Raw genomic sequence first — 17,150 nt, 5'->3', positions numbered from 1 at the left:
CCGCTTCTTAGCGGAAGTGAAGTCACCTGTGCCACAGCACTGCTGCCTCTTCTGTCTTCGCAGCACCCCTAATAATAACAACAAATAAGTATTTACCATTCAGTCAATCAATATTTATTATAGCGCCCAGATACAGCCGCAGCCTTCGTTCCGGCGCACCTAAAAAAGAAAGATGACGACACACAAATACATCCGCACTTGATAAAAAGACAACAACAAAATACAAGTCAATAAAAAAAACTACAACGAAGAAATTAAAGGTTACCCAAACAGAATTAATGACTTCTGTAGACTAAAGTTGGAACCACAATGGAAATAAAAATTGGTCAAAGCAGACGGGTGCGTGCTCATATACATGAGCACGCACAGTTAAAAAAATGCGAAGGAGAACAACGGAAGTGGGGCAGTGAATATAGATTTTGAAGAGGGCGGGACCAAGTCGGGATGAGAAAATAGTCAAAAGTTCGCACGCGAAAGACTGAAGTGCTGTATGGAACAGGTCTATATTATGGGAGTAGAGATATTATGTTTCTTCAAGGCGGTAGAAAGGGCAGTGTTCATTGCATGTGTTACGGTACGAAGTATAGGAGATTCGGAGCAATTTTTGACTGTACTTTAAGGTCCGAAGAAGAAATAATCCCGTAGGCACGCTTTAATAGAGGAATGAGGTCAGTTTAATAATAATAATAATAATAATAATAATAATAATAATAATAATAATAATAATAATAATAATAATAATAATAATAATAATAATAATAATAATAATAATAATAATAATAATAATAAAGTAAGCTTTTTTTCGTCACCTAAGCAATCCTTGGGAAGTGGGGAATGTGGTGAATAAATTGAATACTAATGTGTATTAGTGTTGAACTGTGGAACGAATATTCCCGTATTGTGTGCACCGCCATGTTGTAGTGGGAATGACGTCATGGCGTGTTTGATTCGACTTGTACATGCGCGCCATCTAGTGGGGCAGCGTCGAACGATCGTAGTTGTTCGACAGCTCCCGCAGAGGAAGAGCGTCTTCGCTATCGCGAACACGCCCGTGAATTGGAGATTTCGGCGCACGTTGAAGATACCCAGGTGGTCAAAATTAGTTCGGAGCCCCCCCCCCCCCCCCCCCCCCAATACGGCGCGCCTAATCGCCTGCGTTGCGTCGGCGCGTTAAAGCTCACAATCAATCAATTCATCGCTGTCGTACCTCCTGGTTCTTCGTTCCCGCTGTCTTTCTTCGCTACTCCAGTACCAGTTTTCTGCATGGGAGGGGATTTCAGACTCTTGGCGTTGGGTTGGCCGCTGGTTCGGCTTTCTTCTTCGCGTTCAGCCACTTCCGCTCCCCTTCAGCCTCGTCTTGCCGTGGGCGACCACGCCTCACAGCTGCTGCTCATGCACACAGTTCAGGAGAGGTCATCGCCGTATACACAAAACCGATGCAATTCGACGAACAAGTGTCGCGTGGAAGGTAGCATGCTCATTTTATGTAAAGCCGTGTGGTGGTGGCTACAGAGGCGCTACCTTCTTTACATCGGCTTGGACGACACATGTCCAGTGGTGCGACTGTGTCCTCTCATCAGTACCTCCCGTTTCCTCCCACCTTGTCGTTTTCCTCCTCTTTTTGTACTACGGCGGAGAGGCTTGGCTAATCGACATTGTTACCGTTATTAGAGGAAACATGCTTTGCTAGTCGCTTAATTGCTACTCCTGTATTAGCCCGTCGAAATTACCCCTGTAGGTTGCACTACGTCTCTAACAGACGTTTCTAAGTGCGAGGCCACTGCCCATTCACTATGCCCACCTTTGGACTGCTGAAATAATCTAACTGTGCGGGCCCAAGGGCTCCATTGAGGTTTCATGCTTCCAAGGACCCTGGTTCGAATCCCACCAAGCGCCAAGGGAGTTTAACCATTTTTGTATTCAACGCAATTAGCTCCTTGTTTATAGGAACGTTTTTTAGCATCATAGCGTAATTTCGAGCATCCGCTTAGCAATCAGGAATTTCGGGTGCCGTCTGTCGGTCATTTTGTCTGCCATGGCGCAGGATTTTCGACCTGCATAGTTGTTGGCCGGTTGTCCTACAGTTGCAGCAATGAAAGCTTTACGACAGCAACTTACAAAAAAAAAAAAAAAGCCACAAGAACACAGCAGAGATGGAAGGCGTATCTGGTGCGACGAGCAAATCCCACAGTGCCCCTTCGTGCTAGCGATAACTATCTTTCGCAGTGCTTCCAGACGTGAAGGAAAGAGTGAAAGCGCTTATCCAAAGTGTTGCAGGGTCCCTTTAAATCTACCTTATCCTACTTTAGGAGCCACGAGACCCACCCACATTCTTATAAATCGACGCAGGTGGGCTTCACCCCAACAGTGCATAAGGACGAATCACCGTGCCCGAATGCATGAATTTGGCGAATGACGATGCCAAGCATGCGATTACAGTAAAAAAATACAGTCTGCGCTGGGACAACAGCGCACATGCACGCCTTGCTCTGTGGTCCCCGCCCAGATGCAATTATTTAATGTAATCGCTTGCTGGGGCTTGGCATTCGTTAGGTTACGACATTTGGGCACGGTGATTGGTCATTCTGACACGTAGTGGTAAAGCCCACCTGAGGGGATTTGTTAGAATGCAGTTACTTAAGGGCACTGCAACACTCACGCTAAAGGCTTTCACCCTTTCCTTCTCGACTGGAAGCATTGTGAAGGCTATAGCAGAGTTCTTAAATGCTTCTCTGGTCATGAAACTCCCGGCCAACTTTCGTACGGGGACAAAGGCTACCGCGAGGGGCGCCAGCGCAGATCGGAGGGCATCGGGCGGCCGCCGATGCTCTGTAGCCAGACCGGCAGGCAGGAACGCAGTAGCAGCATGCCCGTTCGCACCATTTTTTTTCGCCACTCACAAAATGATAAGTCTATTTGAGCGGCCCAGGACACGTAAAGCGAAAGCGCACTGCTGATAAGGCGGCGAGCGTCTGTTTTATCTTACTCCGTGGTCCGTTCCCTGCCAAACAAGCTCTGACCACGCCCCCGGCTGCCCTCAGATCAACACCAGCGTCACGGCCAGCAGCGCACGAAGCTCTCCCATAGCGTGACGGCGAAGTTTCATGACCAGAAAGGCATTGAAGGACTCTGGCTATAGTTATCGCCAGCACGGAGCAGCACAGCGTGATTTGCTCGACGCTGCAGATTCACCGTCCGTTTCTGCTTTGCTTTTGTGGCGATCTTTTTCAAGTGGCTATCGAATGTGGTTATTGCGGCAACTGAAAGAAAGCTGGCCCATAGCCGCTACACCGCTGAAATGACGTAATTCGAGCGCACGAAGAATCCCAAGACCTGGAAACAGAAAATTTTCTTGAGCAACTTTCTAAGTTATCCGATGGGCATAATGCAGTAATTTTTAGCTGAGGTACGTTATGGCCCCCTATTCTAAGTACTGGATGTGTTTGTTGACTACACTTTGAAAGCATTTAGGTAAAAAAAAAAAGAGAAAAAAAGGTTTGCGGGGTCCGTTTAGAATATCGCCTATTTGAACATTCAGAGCACGGAGCATTTATGCACTAGGTTTATTGGTATCTCAGACAGTTGCTGGGTTACACAGAGATTTCAAAAATTGAAATAAGCACTGGGGAGGAATAATGAAACATACCTTTATACATCAGTTTTGTCTTAGATGCCTCAATAGGCCAAACTCAACGCGCCTAAGTTGCTGTTGCGTTTGGCAAGATAAGTTGGTGTTGAGATTGACACAGACGCCCGTACTCAAAATTATGCTCCCGACCGCAGCTCTGACTTTTACATACAGTACAACTCCCTCCCATTGGCTCATTGCGAAACGGCAACTTGTCGTTTTGCGCCGCAACGCATATGTGCATAAGGCTATGTTGAGACTACCGACGCGAAAGCCATATTGTGATCTATGGACGTAAAAAAAAAAAAAAAATAAACCGCGTGTCATGCAGTTCGGTTGTCTGAGACGTGAAATGACGTCATTCTTTAAAGTTATTACGACAGTTGCGGCAACAGTCTGAACCGGGCCTACACGTGTTTCGAGCAAAAGAACGACGAAATTACGCCCCCTCACTCAAAATGCTCTCATGCACTCAACGGAAATCCCGTGGTTTACTTTTACAACAATGCACTCCAGTGACCAATCCACGTCGCCAACAAAGCGCATTTGGCGAATTATAGCAACGTGCATCCATTAGACTTGAAAATGGGACCTGCGCCGTGGCACTGCGGAATGCAGAACGTCTTTGCTTGCATTGCGCAATGTCATAGCGCACACTGAACTTTTTACTTAAATCTGTAGCTCGACATCGTCATTAGCCAGAATTTCATTGTTGGCTGCAAGGATCGGTGAATGGAGTGCCTTGTGATGGAGCTGAACAGCAGCGGGATTGTCTTATAGTGGGGGTCTGATTTACGACAACGTGCCTGAATGTTGTATCCCTGCGAAAGAAGCAGCTAATTCGGCGAAATTAGCAGTCCCAACATTCCATTTCACGAACTAAAATTAAACTAAGGGCTTTTATGGTTGACATCATATTGCCTTGAAAAGATTCGGGCGCGGTACGCGTGGGACTGTGCCTTTTTTGAACGGCTGTTTTTCGGCCATGCCGCCTTTGGTCGCTTTGCTCTAACCATCCTGCTGGCGCCCGAGCCCGTTCTGGTACACGGCTGAGCTTCCAAATTCTGCCTCGCTTTCCCTATCTTTCGGTAGCGGATAGGGAACCAAGAAAGGGCCCGGGTAGTGAGGGACGCGGGACCGTTATTCCCAACACCAAAAATTTGCTTGGGAGGGGGTAGTAAAGAACTGTTATGTTCGTGAATTTTCCTCGCCTTTACACTGCCTGTGCAGTTACGGACATACAAAATATTAACTGACGGTTCAACGTTCGTAGCCCCTACGAGGCGGCCCCCGGAGTTGACGGTTGCGGATAAAGGCAGATCAACTATAGCACTCTTCGACGTTGCTCAATATCGCGTAAACGACCACTTTTTTTATTGTATTTAGTCTACGCTAAAAAAAGTTGTGGCGAACATGAGCATAACTAGTGACTCCGCACGCAGCAGCGTAACTCCTTAAGCCCACCATTACTACGGCGTGTGCCTCCTTTTACGCCTTAACGTCTGCCTGCCCAATCGGGTGCCGGCAGGTAAAGTATATTAGCTAACCATAGCTAATTTTTGGACTTCGAGTAGGGAAAGGCCCGAACCGCGCGAACACGGGAAAATTCCGCTTCCGTTTGTCATGCCTCTGCTCCGAATGAGAGTTTCTAGGCTTTAGCCATTAAAATCCCTTTTATCTCTCTAGATAGTGCTTGCTATAGAGTCAGGAGAGTATTCGAGACATTGTTAATATGGTTTGTTAGGATTGTTCTTTATTTTTGTTCCTGGACCGAGTCCATCACGTCCTGGGGTTGGGGTGTGGAAGCAGCGTGCATTTTTTTGTTCAAACCTAATTAATATAGATTCATTAATTTTTCTAAATACTTCGGGGAAAGCCTGCTTGGCTACCGTCAACGGGTTTTACCTTGACTGTAGTCAAGCATACTGCAGCATATTGTGAACGTTGAAATGTTGGGCGAGCAATTTTTTAAATTCCGAACTTTGATGTCCGAGACTTCGAATGAAACTGGGAACAGTCTCATTTTGGAACTTTTGCAAATATTTGAGCCGGTAATTAGACGAAATATTGCCCTAAGGAATTAAACTTTGCTCCATAACCTTTTACACATTGTCACGCTGGCCGCCTCTGGCCAATGGGTGCCAGGGTGACGCACGTTTCGTTCTTAACAGCGCAATGCATCTATGCACGCGTCAACGCAGATCTTGGGGACAGTCTCTGCAATGAAATGAGGACTGCTTCGGTTTGTGCTTCTTTCGTCCATCGCATCCGCGCTCCTCTCCTCCTCAGGTGACACAACCCGAACGGCGTCGATTTCCGGGCAGGCAGACGCGGGGCATCAACAACACCAGTTAGACGCAATCGCGCGCTGAGGCCGTGGGGAGGGCAAACCTCTGGGACACGGCGCTTTTTCCGTCGTCTGTCCTCTCTCGGGGCCCTGGCTCGTGCGGGCATCGAGCGAAAAAACGGCGTGAGATGAATTTGCCCCAGGCAACCCTGGTGGGGCTAGGAAGGTATATTTTAGGACACTGTTGTGAAGGCTGTTCTCTCTCTCCCGCTCGCACAGCTTCAGGAACGCGCGGCCTTTTCCCTTCCTGTGGTTCCTCGTTATTTTTGTTCCTCTACTTTTCGCTCTAGCGTGTTTCTGGGGAGAAAATCGAGAGAGAAAGAGAGGGGGAACGGGGAAGGGGAGACTTCTTTCGTCCTCGTCGTCCGCGGTGGAGCTGCGCACGGGCACCGGGCCCCCATTCGAAGAAGGCCAGCAAGCAGGAAAGCAGCGAGCGCTCTTGGAAGGCAGCTCCACGAGAAAGGTTGACACGCGATTCCCCGTCCGTGCCTCAGCTCCTGACTCATCAGGTGACCACCACAGCCTTGGAGCTGTCGGCCTCGTCACTCTTCCGTTGGCCGGGCTCAACCTGTCTCTTGTTTTGCGCATTTTAGGTTTTCACCACCTCTCCATTGACGTATCGGTTTTCTGGGCCCCGTGACGAGCGTCAGGATGTTCGAGCTTCCGCCGTAAGTGCAGTCCTTTGTGTAACGGAGAGCTGTAGTGTCTTTCGCCTCTGGTGTCACGCTGGCGGCTTGTTGGCGCTCCTGGCCTATCTCGACGCTGGGGCGTGTCACCACCCGCGGAGCAGATGAGCGTTGCCTGCGTCGCCTCGTGCTGTGCAAGATGCGCGCTGGTTGAATAGAAACGGCAGAAATGTCACCATGAGTTATAGCTGCCCCTGTGAAATCTCGTCTCGTTTTACAGGCGTTGTCGACACTTCAGGCTATAAGCGGTGACCACTGTCGCGTGAGGACCTCGGAACTGCTTTATATGACTCTGACACACCAGCGTCAGTAGTAGGATGCTGGTGTGGAGATCCCCGTTTGGTGCATTTTTACATGAGGCTTTCAGGTGATTTTACTCGGTACGTTCTTGATCAGCCCCACACTTTTGCTTGACCTGTTGATAATGTCTCTATATTTTAATCATTGGAGTGAATAAATTCGCCGACCCACGTTATCACCATACGGCAGAAAGTATTTATGAGAGTAAATAAGGCGCAAGATAGAGGCGCCTTCAAATAAGGTGGCCTACAAAGGAGTAAACGCTTCGTCTTCTGTGCAATGTTGCTTGCTTAAAAATGAAAGCCTGGGTATCACTGGTCATTTAGCCAGTAATAGCCAGGCTTCATATATACTGTTCTCTGCAGTTTTGTCTTCAGTACCTGTTGAATTGCTATAAGCTATAAGGATACTGTTTTTTCTTCGTTTCGCAATAACTTACTCAGTTAGAATATTTATAACACTCGAAAACAGGACTCGTAATTTTTCACATGCTGTATGAATCGGCACGAAACGCGTACAGTTATCCCATCATTATTCTTAGCCAGAGAACCATGTGAGTGGTATACAAGCATAATGTCTGTATAGTGACAGTTACCATGGGAATTTCCAAGCATCCACTTCATTTATTGCAGAAGGACGGCCACGCTCGCCTTTGTCCCTCACTCCTTATTATAACATAGAGCAACGAAAATGGAAGAATGATGAATTCTGGGTATTGTCGACACCTTTAAGAACTTGCCAAACATACGCCACATTTACTTTTTATGCCACGCACCTGGAAAAACAGGAAAGGAAACAGGCAGCTAGAATGGACTCCTATGGCTGTCATACGAAGTTTTACGCAAAACGAAGAATAGAGAGGTCGTAATTGTGAGCAGAATAAACCAGAAGCTTACCAACTTATCGTTATCATCAGCCTGAAGCTTTGTAGTGGTACTGGGCTCCAAAAAATAGCAACAATAAACTAATGGGCCGGACTCTCAGGGTTAGGGGCCGGGCGGTGGGTTGGGGAAGTGACCCGGCGAAGTGCCGGCCAGGTACGAATAGGTAGGAACAGTAACCTATATTTCTAAGGATACCCTAGAAAACTAAGAAGCGTCAGGGAGGCTTCCTAAGTAGTCCTGCTGCACAAATAAGCGGAAATGCACTAGGGTGCGGGAAGAGAGAGGGAAATGCAGGCTGAGGGAGAAAACGAAGCTCCTGGCCTGTTTTCTTCTCGTACTTACTGGTTCTCCAGCATTTAGTAAGTATTAATAGTGGCGCTGGTAATTACACATCTACCCGAACAAAGTACAGCATCAAATGTGCCAAAAAAGTGCGCAAAAATATAATTTGCGCTGTCTCAAGGACAAAAAAATGGTGCTGCTCCAAGATTTCGAGGTTAGCTGCGGAGGCTGTTATTTTGGGCTGTTTCAATTTAAATTCAAGATCTGTCGCGTAACTTACGTCGTTCCTCTGAGTTCTTGGCACGAAGCCTTTAACTGTGAGGCAGGCTGAAGGGGCCTTGCCTCACGCCAGGCGGGCACCTGAAAAATCCCAAGGACCTCTGGCGGGTCCAGCGCGGCGGAAACCCAGCCATGGTGCCATGGTTGATTGCAGCTGCGTGATTTATAGGCCAACAGGTGCAGTGCTGTCAGCCTCCAGACCTCAGATGCTAGGTGATACCAGAGGAGCTGCCGTGCGCGGTGTGCCAAGTTAAGCCTTGCTGACGCACCCAAGATTCGCGCACACAACTTGCTCACGGGAGGAGGCCCACTCTTCAATGCTTGTGAATGCATATGGATATGTGTGATGTACACTGGAAAGACACGAGGAGGATTGAGCTCTCGCTTATGGGACTCCGATGTTAAAAGCAGGGTACAATGAGGGGAAGTACTTGGCCAAAATTTGTTCTTCGCAGCAGCAGAAATGTACTTTTCACGTATGCCATGCCAGATTTTTTACTTTTGTAGTGTTTGATTTTGTTTAGCTCTTTCGCGAATATTCACACTCATGCCACATTGTGTTGTCAGGGGTGATTAATGTTGTTATCGTCGTCCGTTATGAAACTTTAATTCTTGCACGCATTAAAGAAAGTGCCAAAATTGCATTTTACAATGTGCAGCGCAACGCGGGCAAAACTTGTGTAAGGCGTAGTACAGTGCACACAACGCCTTGACTTACACAGGCTAAGTTTCAGGTGTGCTGTGGAGCTCAGTGTATACGGAACCGTACTGCTATTTCTGTTGCTGGAGTTCCTCGTCGAAATAGCCGATTTGCGGTGCAAGAACGCTGGTTTAGCGTAAGACTCGCTTTTATCGCACGCCTGACCGAAGGTAGTGGCCCCACCCTCCTCCTAGGCATGCCCTGGGCACAGTGACAAAGGTAGGGAAAGGGAACACCACAGTGGGCAGAAATAGAGCGTGCCTGCAGCAACGCATGCAAGGAATGGTTTGAAATTTGCCCGCGGGTATCAGTATTACTTTGAGCCTCCCGTACTGAATGAAAAAACGGGGCAGACGGATGGTTTCTTTTTTCACGCCATTCCCAGAGGCATTTTCTCAACAAGTAATCGCTACCCACGTTCCAGGACAACCACAGCACCACCACCTACAATGAGTGCGCGATATACAGTTGTAGTATCACATGCGAAAAGAAGTCGCCTCAAATGCCCCAACAACAAAATGATCGAGATCAACTTGGCCCACTCGTCATTTGTTCGAGATTATTTGCGGCTGAATTATGTTTACTTAAGATTCTAACAAGGTTTTTTACTGCTTCTTTTGACAGTAAGTAAACTTCAACTGATTGAATTTCGACGAGTTGCTGGATATCGAATGTCAAGGTGGTTATATTTTTGAAACTATTTGCTTTTTGAAAGGCTGCGGGTTCATACGGCCTCAGGGGAAAAGAGAGAGCGTTTTGATGGGCAGAAGAAGAACGGTAGAAGCAACAGAGCTATCTGTTGCGAATGCCTTGGCGGGGAAAATTCGGTGCTAGTTGGCGCGCACGACCATAATCGATGCCCCAGGCTCATTCTTGTAGTTTTCCTAACAAATGCAAACGTGCCACAGAGTATTAACATGCACGCTTCAATAAAAATGAACTGCGCATCGTGCTATTTGTTGTTAATTTTTTTCAGGATTCCTGAAGTAAAAAATCAGCATAACGTTAGGTGATGCTATGCGGTTTCGTGCATAAACAGCACTAAACCACCCTTAGTTTCAGCCATGAATATAAATTTTGGTGATGCACTCAAGCTGCAGTAGTTTTTTTGCTTGCAAAGGAAGACGTATTTACATGCCTATTTTGTTTCCTTTTCTGTTTACAGAGAAGATTTTCTCCAGAAGCCGAGAAAGGTAAGCCTACACAATATTGGCTATACACAATACTACACAATATTGACTATACAAATGGAATTCGGAATCATGTGCCGTCAGGCTCTAAGAAACGGCGTCATGATTCACAGTGCGGGATTAAAACGCATACTGCATATGCTACGTTCCCAATTGATTGCAGCGATAAGAATTTTTCGAGAGCTATACAGCTCTGTTTAGAAGAAACGTACGTGTCATGACTGGGAGACTAGAGAACTTGCGGTTCAAAATGTACACTGCCAATCTTTATAAAATTATTCGGAACCAAAAAATGAGCATTCATGTGTGGGGCGCGTAAATCTTTAGATGCACACGAAGAACGCCCGTGGGGCTGCTTCAGCATAATGCACCTCACTGACCGATCCTTGCAATGAAAGGGGAAATATCAGTTGAATGACGACGTCGCAGTATAAGCTTTCGCATAAAAAATGTGGTTCTTGCTGTGGCATCATAAAATACATGCGTGACAGTTTCTAACGCCTAATGTCGCACCGCAGATCCCATTGTTTTACTGAAATAGCATGGCGTGACTCATTATTTGTTGAATTATCTCTTCAGGGGCATTGTTCATTCACGGTGATTTTGGCAAAGCAGACCCGCGAAAGTTGCTCACGGTAGGCTATTCCGGCTCACATCTGGCCGACTGCAACCGTAAAATACGGCGAAAATAAAAAGTATCAACTTGCCAGAGTCAGTATTTGGCCGCTCCTGCCCGCAATGTTTCCAGAGAGAACACCAAGGGAGAAAAAAATATTAGTTTTGTTCTTATACTAACGAAGGAATGCGTTCTCATGTACCGAGTCGTAGCACACAACGGGTCGGACATGGATTATACGGATTATAAATTGCTCCAAGTGTAATTGCTTACTGTTGTCGGTCACGATCTATAACCGTCAAGAAATATAAGTAGGTCGATTATTAACCAAGCAGCATGAGGCCTAAATACGATTAGTCTCTGGGAAAGTGCTTTCTCTCCCGCTTAGCCTTGCTCCTCCGTGTTGGTCTTGCGAGATATCTGCGCGCCGTCCACAACAATCATAACCTCGGTCTACTTTGCGTTATTGATTAGTTACTACTAGACTCACGGCCCCCCTGGTGATTAACAGCCTGGCGCCTACATAGTACATAACGGGACGCCCAAGGCAGAAATTCGGGAGCAGCTTTCATGGACGCGATTATACCGTGTCGCGTACTGGGCCTGAAACCTAGCATCTCGAGAATAGAGTCCTACACAGGTTCACGTAGACAAGGAAGATAATGTTCATTGCACTTACCGAGAGTTCCAGTAGCGAATCACGCAGCTGCACCCGTTCTCACGGAGGTACAAAAAGACACCCACGCATGCGCGTGGGTGCCCTGCTAGATCATAGTAGACGCAGGGTGTTTACGACTGTCTCAATAGTGCCAGCGATCGAACAGAACCAAACCTAGATGGGAAGGGCTCTAGGACAAGTCGAAGCAATGTTTATGCTGCACGCGGCAAATATCAGTTGCATGAAGAACAGCGCCGATACGGAAAGAAAACCAGTTATGAGAAATCAGGCAATTCAGTCGTCTGGCCGTCTTTAGGACTCCTATGTTGTTGAATGTCTTTAAGACTCCTGTGTTGAGAATTGCAACGCAATGCAGTGTAAGTCGTCAGATTATACTCTCTTATTTGCCCGCTTCGTGTCGTTTTACAGCGCCCCTGCTAATGTCCCACACCTGCCTGATCGTGACGGTCGCGACTCAATCGTGGAGCCGATCGCTTGACCGCAGAGGTCACTACGATTAGGAGGAGAGCGCGCTCTTACAGCGGGACGAGGGCAGAGCCTTCGTTAGGGTAACGCGGCCTGACAGCCGTGAAATTACCGCAGGTGCGCGTACCGCCATGAACGTATCATTGCACGCGAGGGCTGTATACAATCGATTGTGAAGCAGTGGCTGGAATTCAGTGGTGCAAATAAGACCTTTCAGTAACGGTGCCTTGACAACCCGTTTTGATTTTTGTACTCTGTTTGTGATCCCCTTTGGTTCAGGGATAATTTGAAACTATATCTCATCGCGTAAAAACGTTACGTTATCAAAATGTCCGACCCCGAGTGTTACTTGTGCCGGCGCGGCGATGTCGTAGGGTGGTCGTTGGTCTGCGCTAAGTTTGGCCTCATCGAATTGAATAATCGCCGGCAATTTTTGCGTACATTCCGAAACTTCGGTTGTGGTTCTCGATGTTCCCCTACGATAGAAAACATCGGCATACGGCGCCTGTGCTGCCGTCTACATTCAGGCGCATTTTTCGCCGCAAAACATGTTCTAGCATGTTCGCTGGTTTCTCTTCAGAGTAGTGTGCTCACGATAGTCTGTTGGCTGATGCGCACACTTCACTGGCGTGCTGTTTGCGCGCAGGGCGAGCCCTCGACGGTGAAGGCGGTTGTGCACAACCAGTACAACTCGCCTCTGCAGCTCTACTCGCAGGAAAAGGTCGCTGAGACCTTGGCATACCACGCCCAGGCCATCACCGCCGAGGACGGGTGAGTGCTTTCGTAGCATCCCGCAACACTGACGTGCCGGGCCGTGTTACCGAGAAAAGAAACCAAGGGAATCACTTCATGCAGTTGTTTAAGTGCTCAAAAACTAGCGTTGTGTGCTCACGAGAAAAGCCGTACTTGCACTAGCCTTAGTTTAGCTTAATAGAGTGAAAAGGGTGATAGAAAAAAGGTGATAATTAGGCAAGCATACGATAACTGAGAATAAGGATGTCGATTATAACAGGCCAAGGGTTCGTTATGGGGTACAGTCACTCCCGATGAGAAACCAAAAACTTTTGTGAAAAAAGTGCTTGGAGGGATGGCGAATATAAAAAATTGTCAGCTGGAAAGGGGGAAGGGGAAGGGTTCTGGCCTCCACCGACCACTCCCCTACCCCCGGCATCGGTGTCTTTTCTTTGGCTGCGCTGGCACTCGTACGAGGAGTATATGGCTGTAAAGGCCACTCAAGCATGGGGAGCTTTTCAACACGTTGTTCGGGACTGTAGCGAAGCAGGTTTCCAATGTGCTTGGAACGAGAGCGTGTTGTTTTACTGTTCGAAGCTGCGGTTGTGAGGTTTTTAAATACAAGTTTATGGTAATAAACTAATAGGTCTCATGTGTTTGTACTGTACCAGGCAGGACCGTTACCTTGTTTGAAACACAGGAAAGTAAGGAGAAAGAAAATATAACAAGCATACCACCCCAGAAAATAAGATGTTGGCTTACAAAACTGCTCGGCAGCCTGCTACCTATTTCCTTGTACAAAGCCGCATGCGGGGGTTCTGCACAATTTTTCATAATCGCGGTACTCCGGATTTTTAATGGTCGGAATCATGTCTCAGACATGCCGGAAAGTTCTGCGCTTGACTGTTATCGCATATGAACGAGCGATTGTAACTCATTCTAAGCCGTTGTTTGAAACACGACATATTTACTTGAAAGGAGATGTTCAAGACGAGTGCTCTTAATCGAGCGTACAGACTCCGCTGCCCGCGCAGTCCGCCCCAGATGTCATATGCCAGCAAGCCGAGCGCTTCACGAAGAATGGCACAATACGATGACGGCTTTAGGTGATGGGGTGACAGCTGGCGGAGGAAACCCACCTTGCCGACGGTACAACTTCTGGGGAGGGTCCGCTCGGAAGCGGGTCACATCTCGAATGGCAACGAAAGATTCGTGATGTTGCAAATGGGTAAAATTAGGCTTCGAATGAAGCTTACCGCATCGTTTCTAAGTCACCGTAACAGCCGTACGACTATTTTGACTGAAGTAAATAAAAATACGCGGTCCAAACTATCGTCAGAATTGTGCGTCCCCTCGTTCCTATATAACCTACCTGCTGTGCGCCTGAACTTTCGAAGACGACTGCAAATATTGGGCAACGTCTTTTGTGACGCAAGCATGGAGATCGAATTTCATTTCAAAGTATTCTGCTAGGTTCTCTTCGACCCTTTTAGTTTGTAGTACCTGCGCTAAAACGAAGATAAAAAAAGCACACGGAAGAACAAAGAGTTATTAGCGGGCGAGGACCTCCTGGTCGAGGAAGGGGGTCCAACTAGGAAGCCGGTCACACTAATTCACAGAAACGAGCCAATGACAGATGACGGTGCCACTTGAAGCGTCGTGCACTAGAAGTTCACAGCTAACGCAACGCCGCAGTTCCCTGCAGAAGAAGAAGAAGAAAGCAGTAAGGGCAAAACAAGAACGCCGGGAAGGGGTTTCCGCACGAGCGTTTTTCAGAGCCGTAAAGTGAATATTAAAAAAAAAAAAAAAACGGTAGCGTTAGCAGCGTGAAGACACCAATGGCTTCGCAATATATAAAAAAAGAAACAAATGAAACAAACTGCGTCTATTCTCAAAAGGTGTCGAGGTAATAACGCGAAGGCTTTGACGCCCTGCCAAGTGTCAAAAAACGGGGACAGGCGGAAGGACCAGAAATGCCTCCTCGCACTCTTTACACCGTCGAACGGCGCAGCGATCCTTTGCAGTGGAAGACGTTAGGCAGTCTTCACTGCCAGTTTGTATATTATTAACTCAACGATTGCTGAAAAAAGATTGCTTGCTTTTCACGCTTCTTCCCTTGACTTTTTATATGGGGATTGTGGAAAGCAGACACACTAGAGTCCCCTATCACAGAATTTTTATGCCTTGTTTCCGTCCCATCTACCCTTTTAAACTCCCGCTTTAATACATTTGTTATTGTCTCCAGTTAAGCTGAGAAGGCGTGACCATTGTTCTAGCTCTGGGGACTTTCAATAAATGTTTCTTTGAGAATGTGTTGCAAAGAATGAAAGTTTTTGTGCCTCAGTATCTTCTACCGCAGAATGTCAATACAAGGCACCGAAGTCATGGCTAGACGTATTTATGGAAATGGGCGTCATTGTTCGCCAGCAACATGCTTACACAATTACAACAAGAGAGAGAAAAAAAGAGAGAGAGAGAGAGAGAGAGAGAGAGAGAGAGAGAGAGAGAGAGAGAGAGAGAGAGAGAGAGAGAGAGAGAGAGAGAGAGAGTTGCCAAGTGTGACAGGGGTGAAAATAGACATTTATGACAATCGCGACACCCCGGCTAATTGCAAATCAAATAAAAATAAGCCGATGAACAGCTTTTATAAGTGTGGTCCTGTAACCTTCTCAGTTCAGCCCTTATGAAGGCATGATAACGCCCTACGTAAAATAGAGCATTTAAATAGTACTATTTTTTCATTCTTAATTTACAGCTTAGTTATCTTTAGTTATTGATTTAACTGTTATTTTTGACACGAGATAACCCCGTATACTGCTGTCATAATTAAGAGCCGCACTTGGCTGCAAAGATATAGAACAGGCTCAGATGCTCCCATCCTCTCATGCGTTTTTTTTTTTTTTTTTCTGACACGCACGCTCCAAACGTAGCAGTCTCCGGAGACATCGCACAATATTCGTTTTTGATGGTAGTACCTAGTTCGAATCAGTATCCATTTGTCTCTCGGGGATGACAAAAAACGAATAAGAGATTGGATTTCATAAAGCTTTCAAAAGTGTTTTAGCAACACTTCCTCATTGACGGCACGATAATATCCACAACGTTCAGGTATTTGTTAGTTGATTCATCATTGTCTTGTTTCTGCCTTGATCATTATGCAGTAGGTTAATTTCTGGCTTTCTAAAACTGCATTGAAGGAGAAGTATGGTATACCGATTCCCCAATCCGAAGCTAAAAGGCCAGCACAAATTACCGCAACAAGCGAAGTACAAAACAAACAGGGAACAATATTCCCCTTGAAGAGCGGCAAGCAATCAAATGTTTTCTTTGCTAGGTGCCTTCAAATTCCTTTGGTATTTCTAATATTCTGAGCAACACGAGAAATTCTAAATACTGGTGTCACATTGTCAAGTGGCTGAGCAGCGGGAAGGGTCCTGATGGGCAGAAAAAAAAATCTGCCAAGTTTTCTGAGGTCCGCCATTATTAAAGAAAAGTAACTAAGCCCATATTCATAAAGCTGTTCACTGAGATATCGCAACAGCTGTTCATGATTGGCGGGCGCCTTGGCTATCATAACGCTTTTTGTGAACAGGAACCTTCCAACCCCAAATAGTTTTATATCGTACGTGCGAACAGCTTTCTCAACCTGGGCCTTGATTACAAGTAATGAATTAATGAAGAAATTATATATAGCCAAAACCGTTCGAAACTACTCAAACTGCTGGAATGGCTCATACATGTCAACAGAGTTGAGCTGAAAGAAAACCGTAGGCGCATTTGAGGCAAAATGTGAGTACACAACCGACAGTACCAACGTATTTTATTTAGGAGTGCACCTTGATTTGGTTTTAGAATAGGAAATAAAGAAACCAACGGGTTAAAAACAGCGTCGAAGGGAGGCGAGGCGAAAGCAAAACGAGAACCACAGATGTCGGCTCAGGGCACTGGAAGCGCAATAAAAACAAAAGACAAAGAAAAGAACATGCCCTGTACCACGGTGGTGGGCCAGCAGTGCGTACTGGAAAAATTGAATTGAATAAACTTTATTTCAAAAAGGTACGGCCTAAGCGGTAAAAGGAAGAGTGGGTTAAAAGGGTGTCCTCTGAGTGTGAGGAAGGAAAAGATCGATAGAAGAAAGGGTAGTGATGGTAAGAGGAGACGTCACAAATTGGACGTTAATGCTTTCGTATTCAGTACGTCATGAGGAGTTTTTAGGTGACCTTGCAATTTTTTAAAACCTCGAGGAGCGAAGACATGAATGTGACATCATAATAATCGTCGTCATCATAGTCATTATAACCCGCACCCCAACCACCACCACTACCACCATGATCATCGCTTCTACTATTCATGTCTGCTGCA

The 17,150-nt window shown here is 46.5% G+C and overlaps 1 protein-coding gene across 1 annotated transcript in view; it reads left to right on the top strand.

Annotated features, from left to right (window-relative positions):
- Nucleotides 1-17,150, top strand: part of LOC144144885 (uncharacterized) — a gene marked incomplete in the record, with an annotated part of 133,697 nt that overhangs the window by 97,070 nt on the left and 19,477 nt on the right. The window contains 2 exon segments of the mRNA XM_077676387.1: nt 10,272-10,299; nt 12,703-12,827. Of these exon segments, the coding sequence (XP_077532513.1) occupies nt 10,272-10,299; nt 12,703-12,827 (153 nt within the window).

This window comes from Haemaphysalis longicornis, unplaced genomic scaffold, assembly GCF_048455015.1.
Source record: "Haemaphysalis longicornis isolate Haplotype H1 unplaced genomic scaffold, Haemaphysalis longicornis Haplotype H1 scaffold_1, whole genome shotgun sequence".
In the NCBI taxonomy this organism is placed as follows: Eukaryota; Metazoa; Arthropoda; class Arachnida; order Ixodida; family Ixodidae; genus Haemaphysalis; species Haemaphysalis longicornis.
The sequence above is the reverse complement of the archived record's forward strand: the minus strand, read 5'-3'. Positions and strand labels throughout refer to the sequence as shown.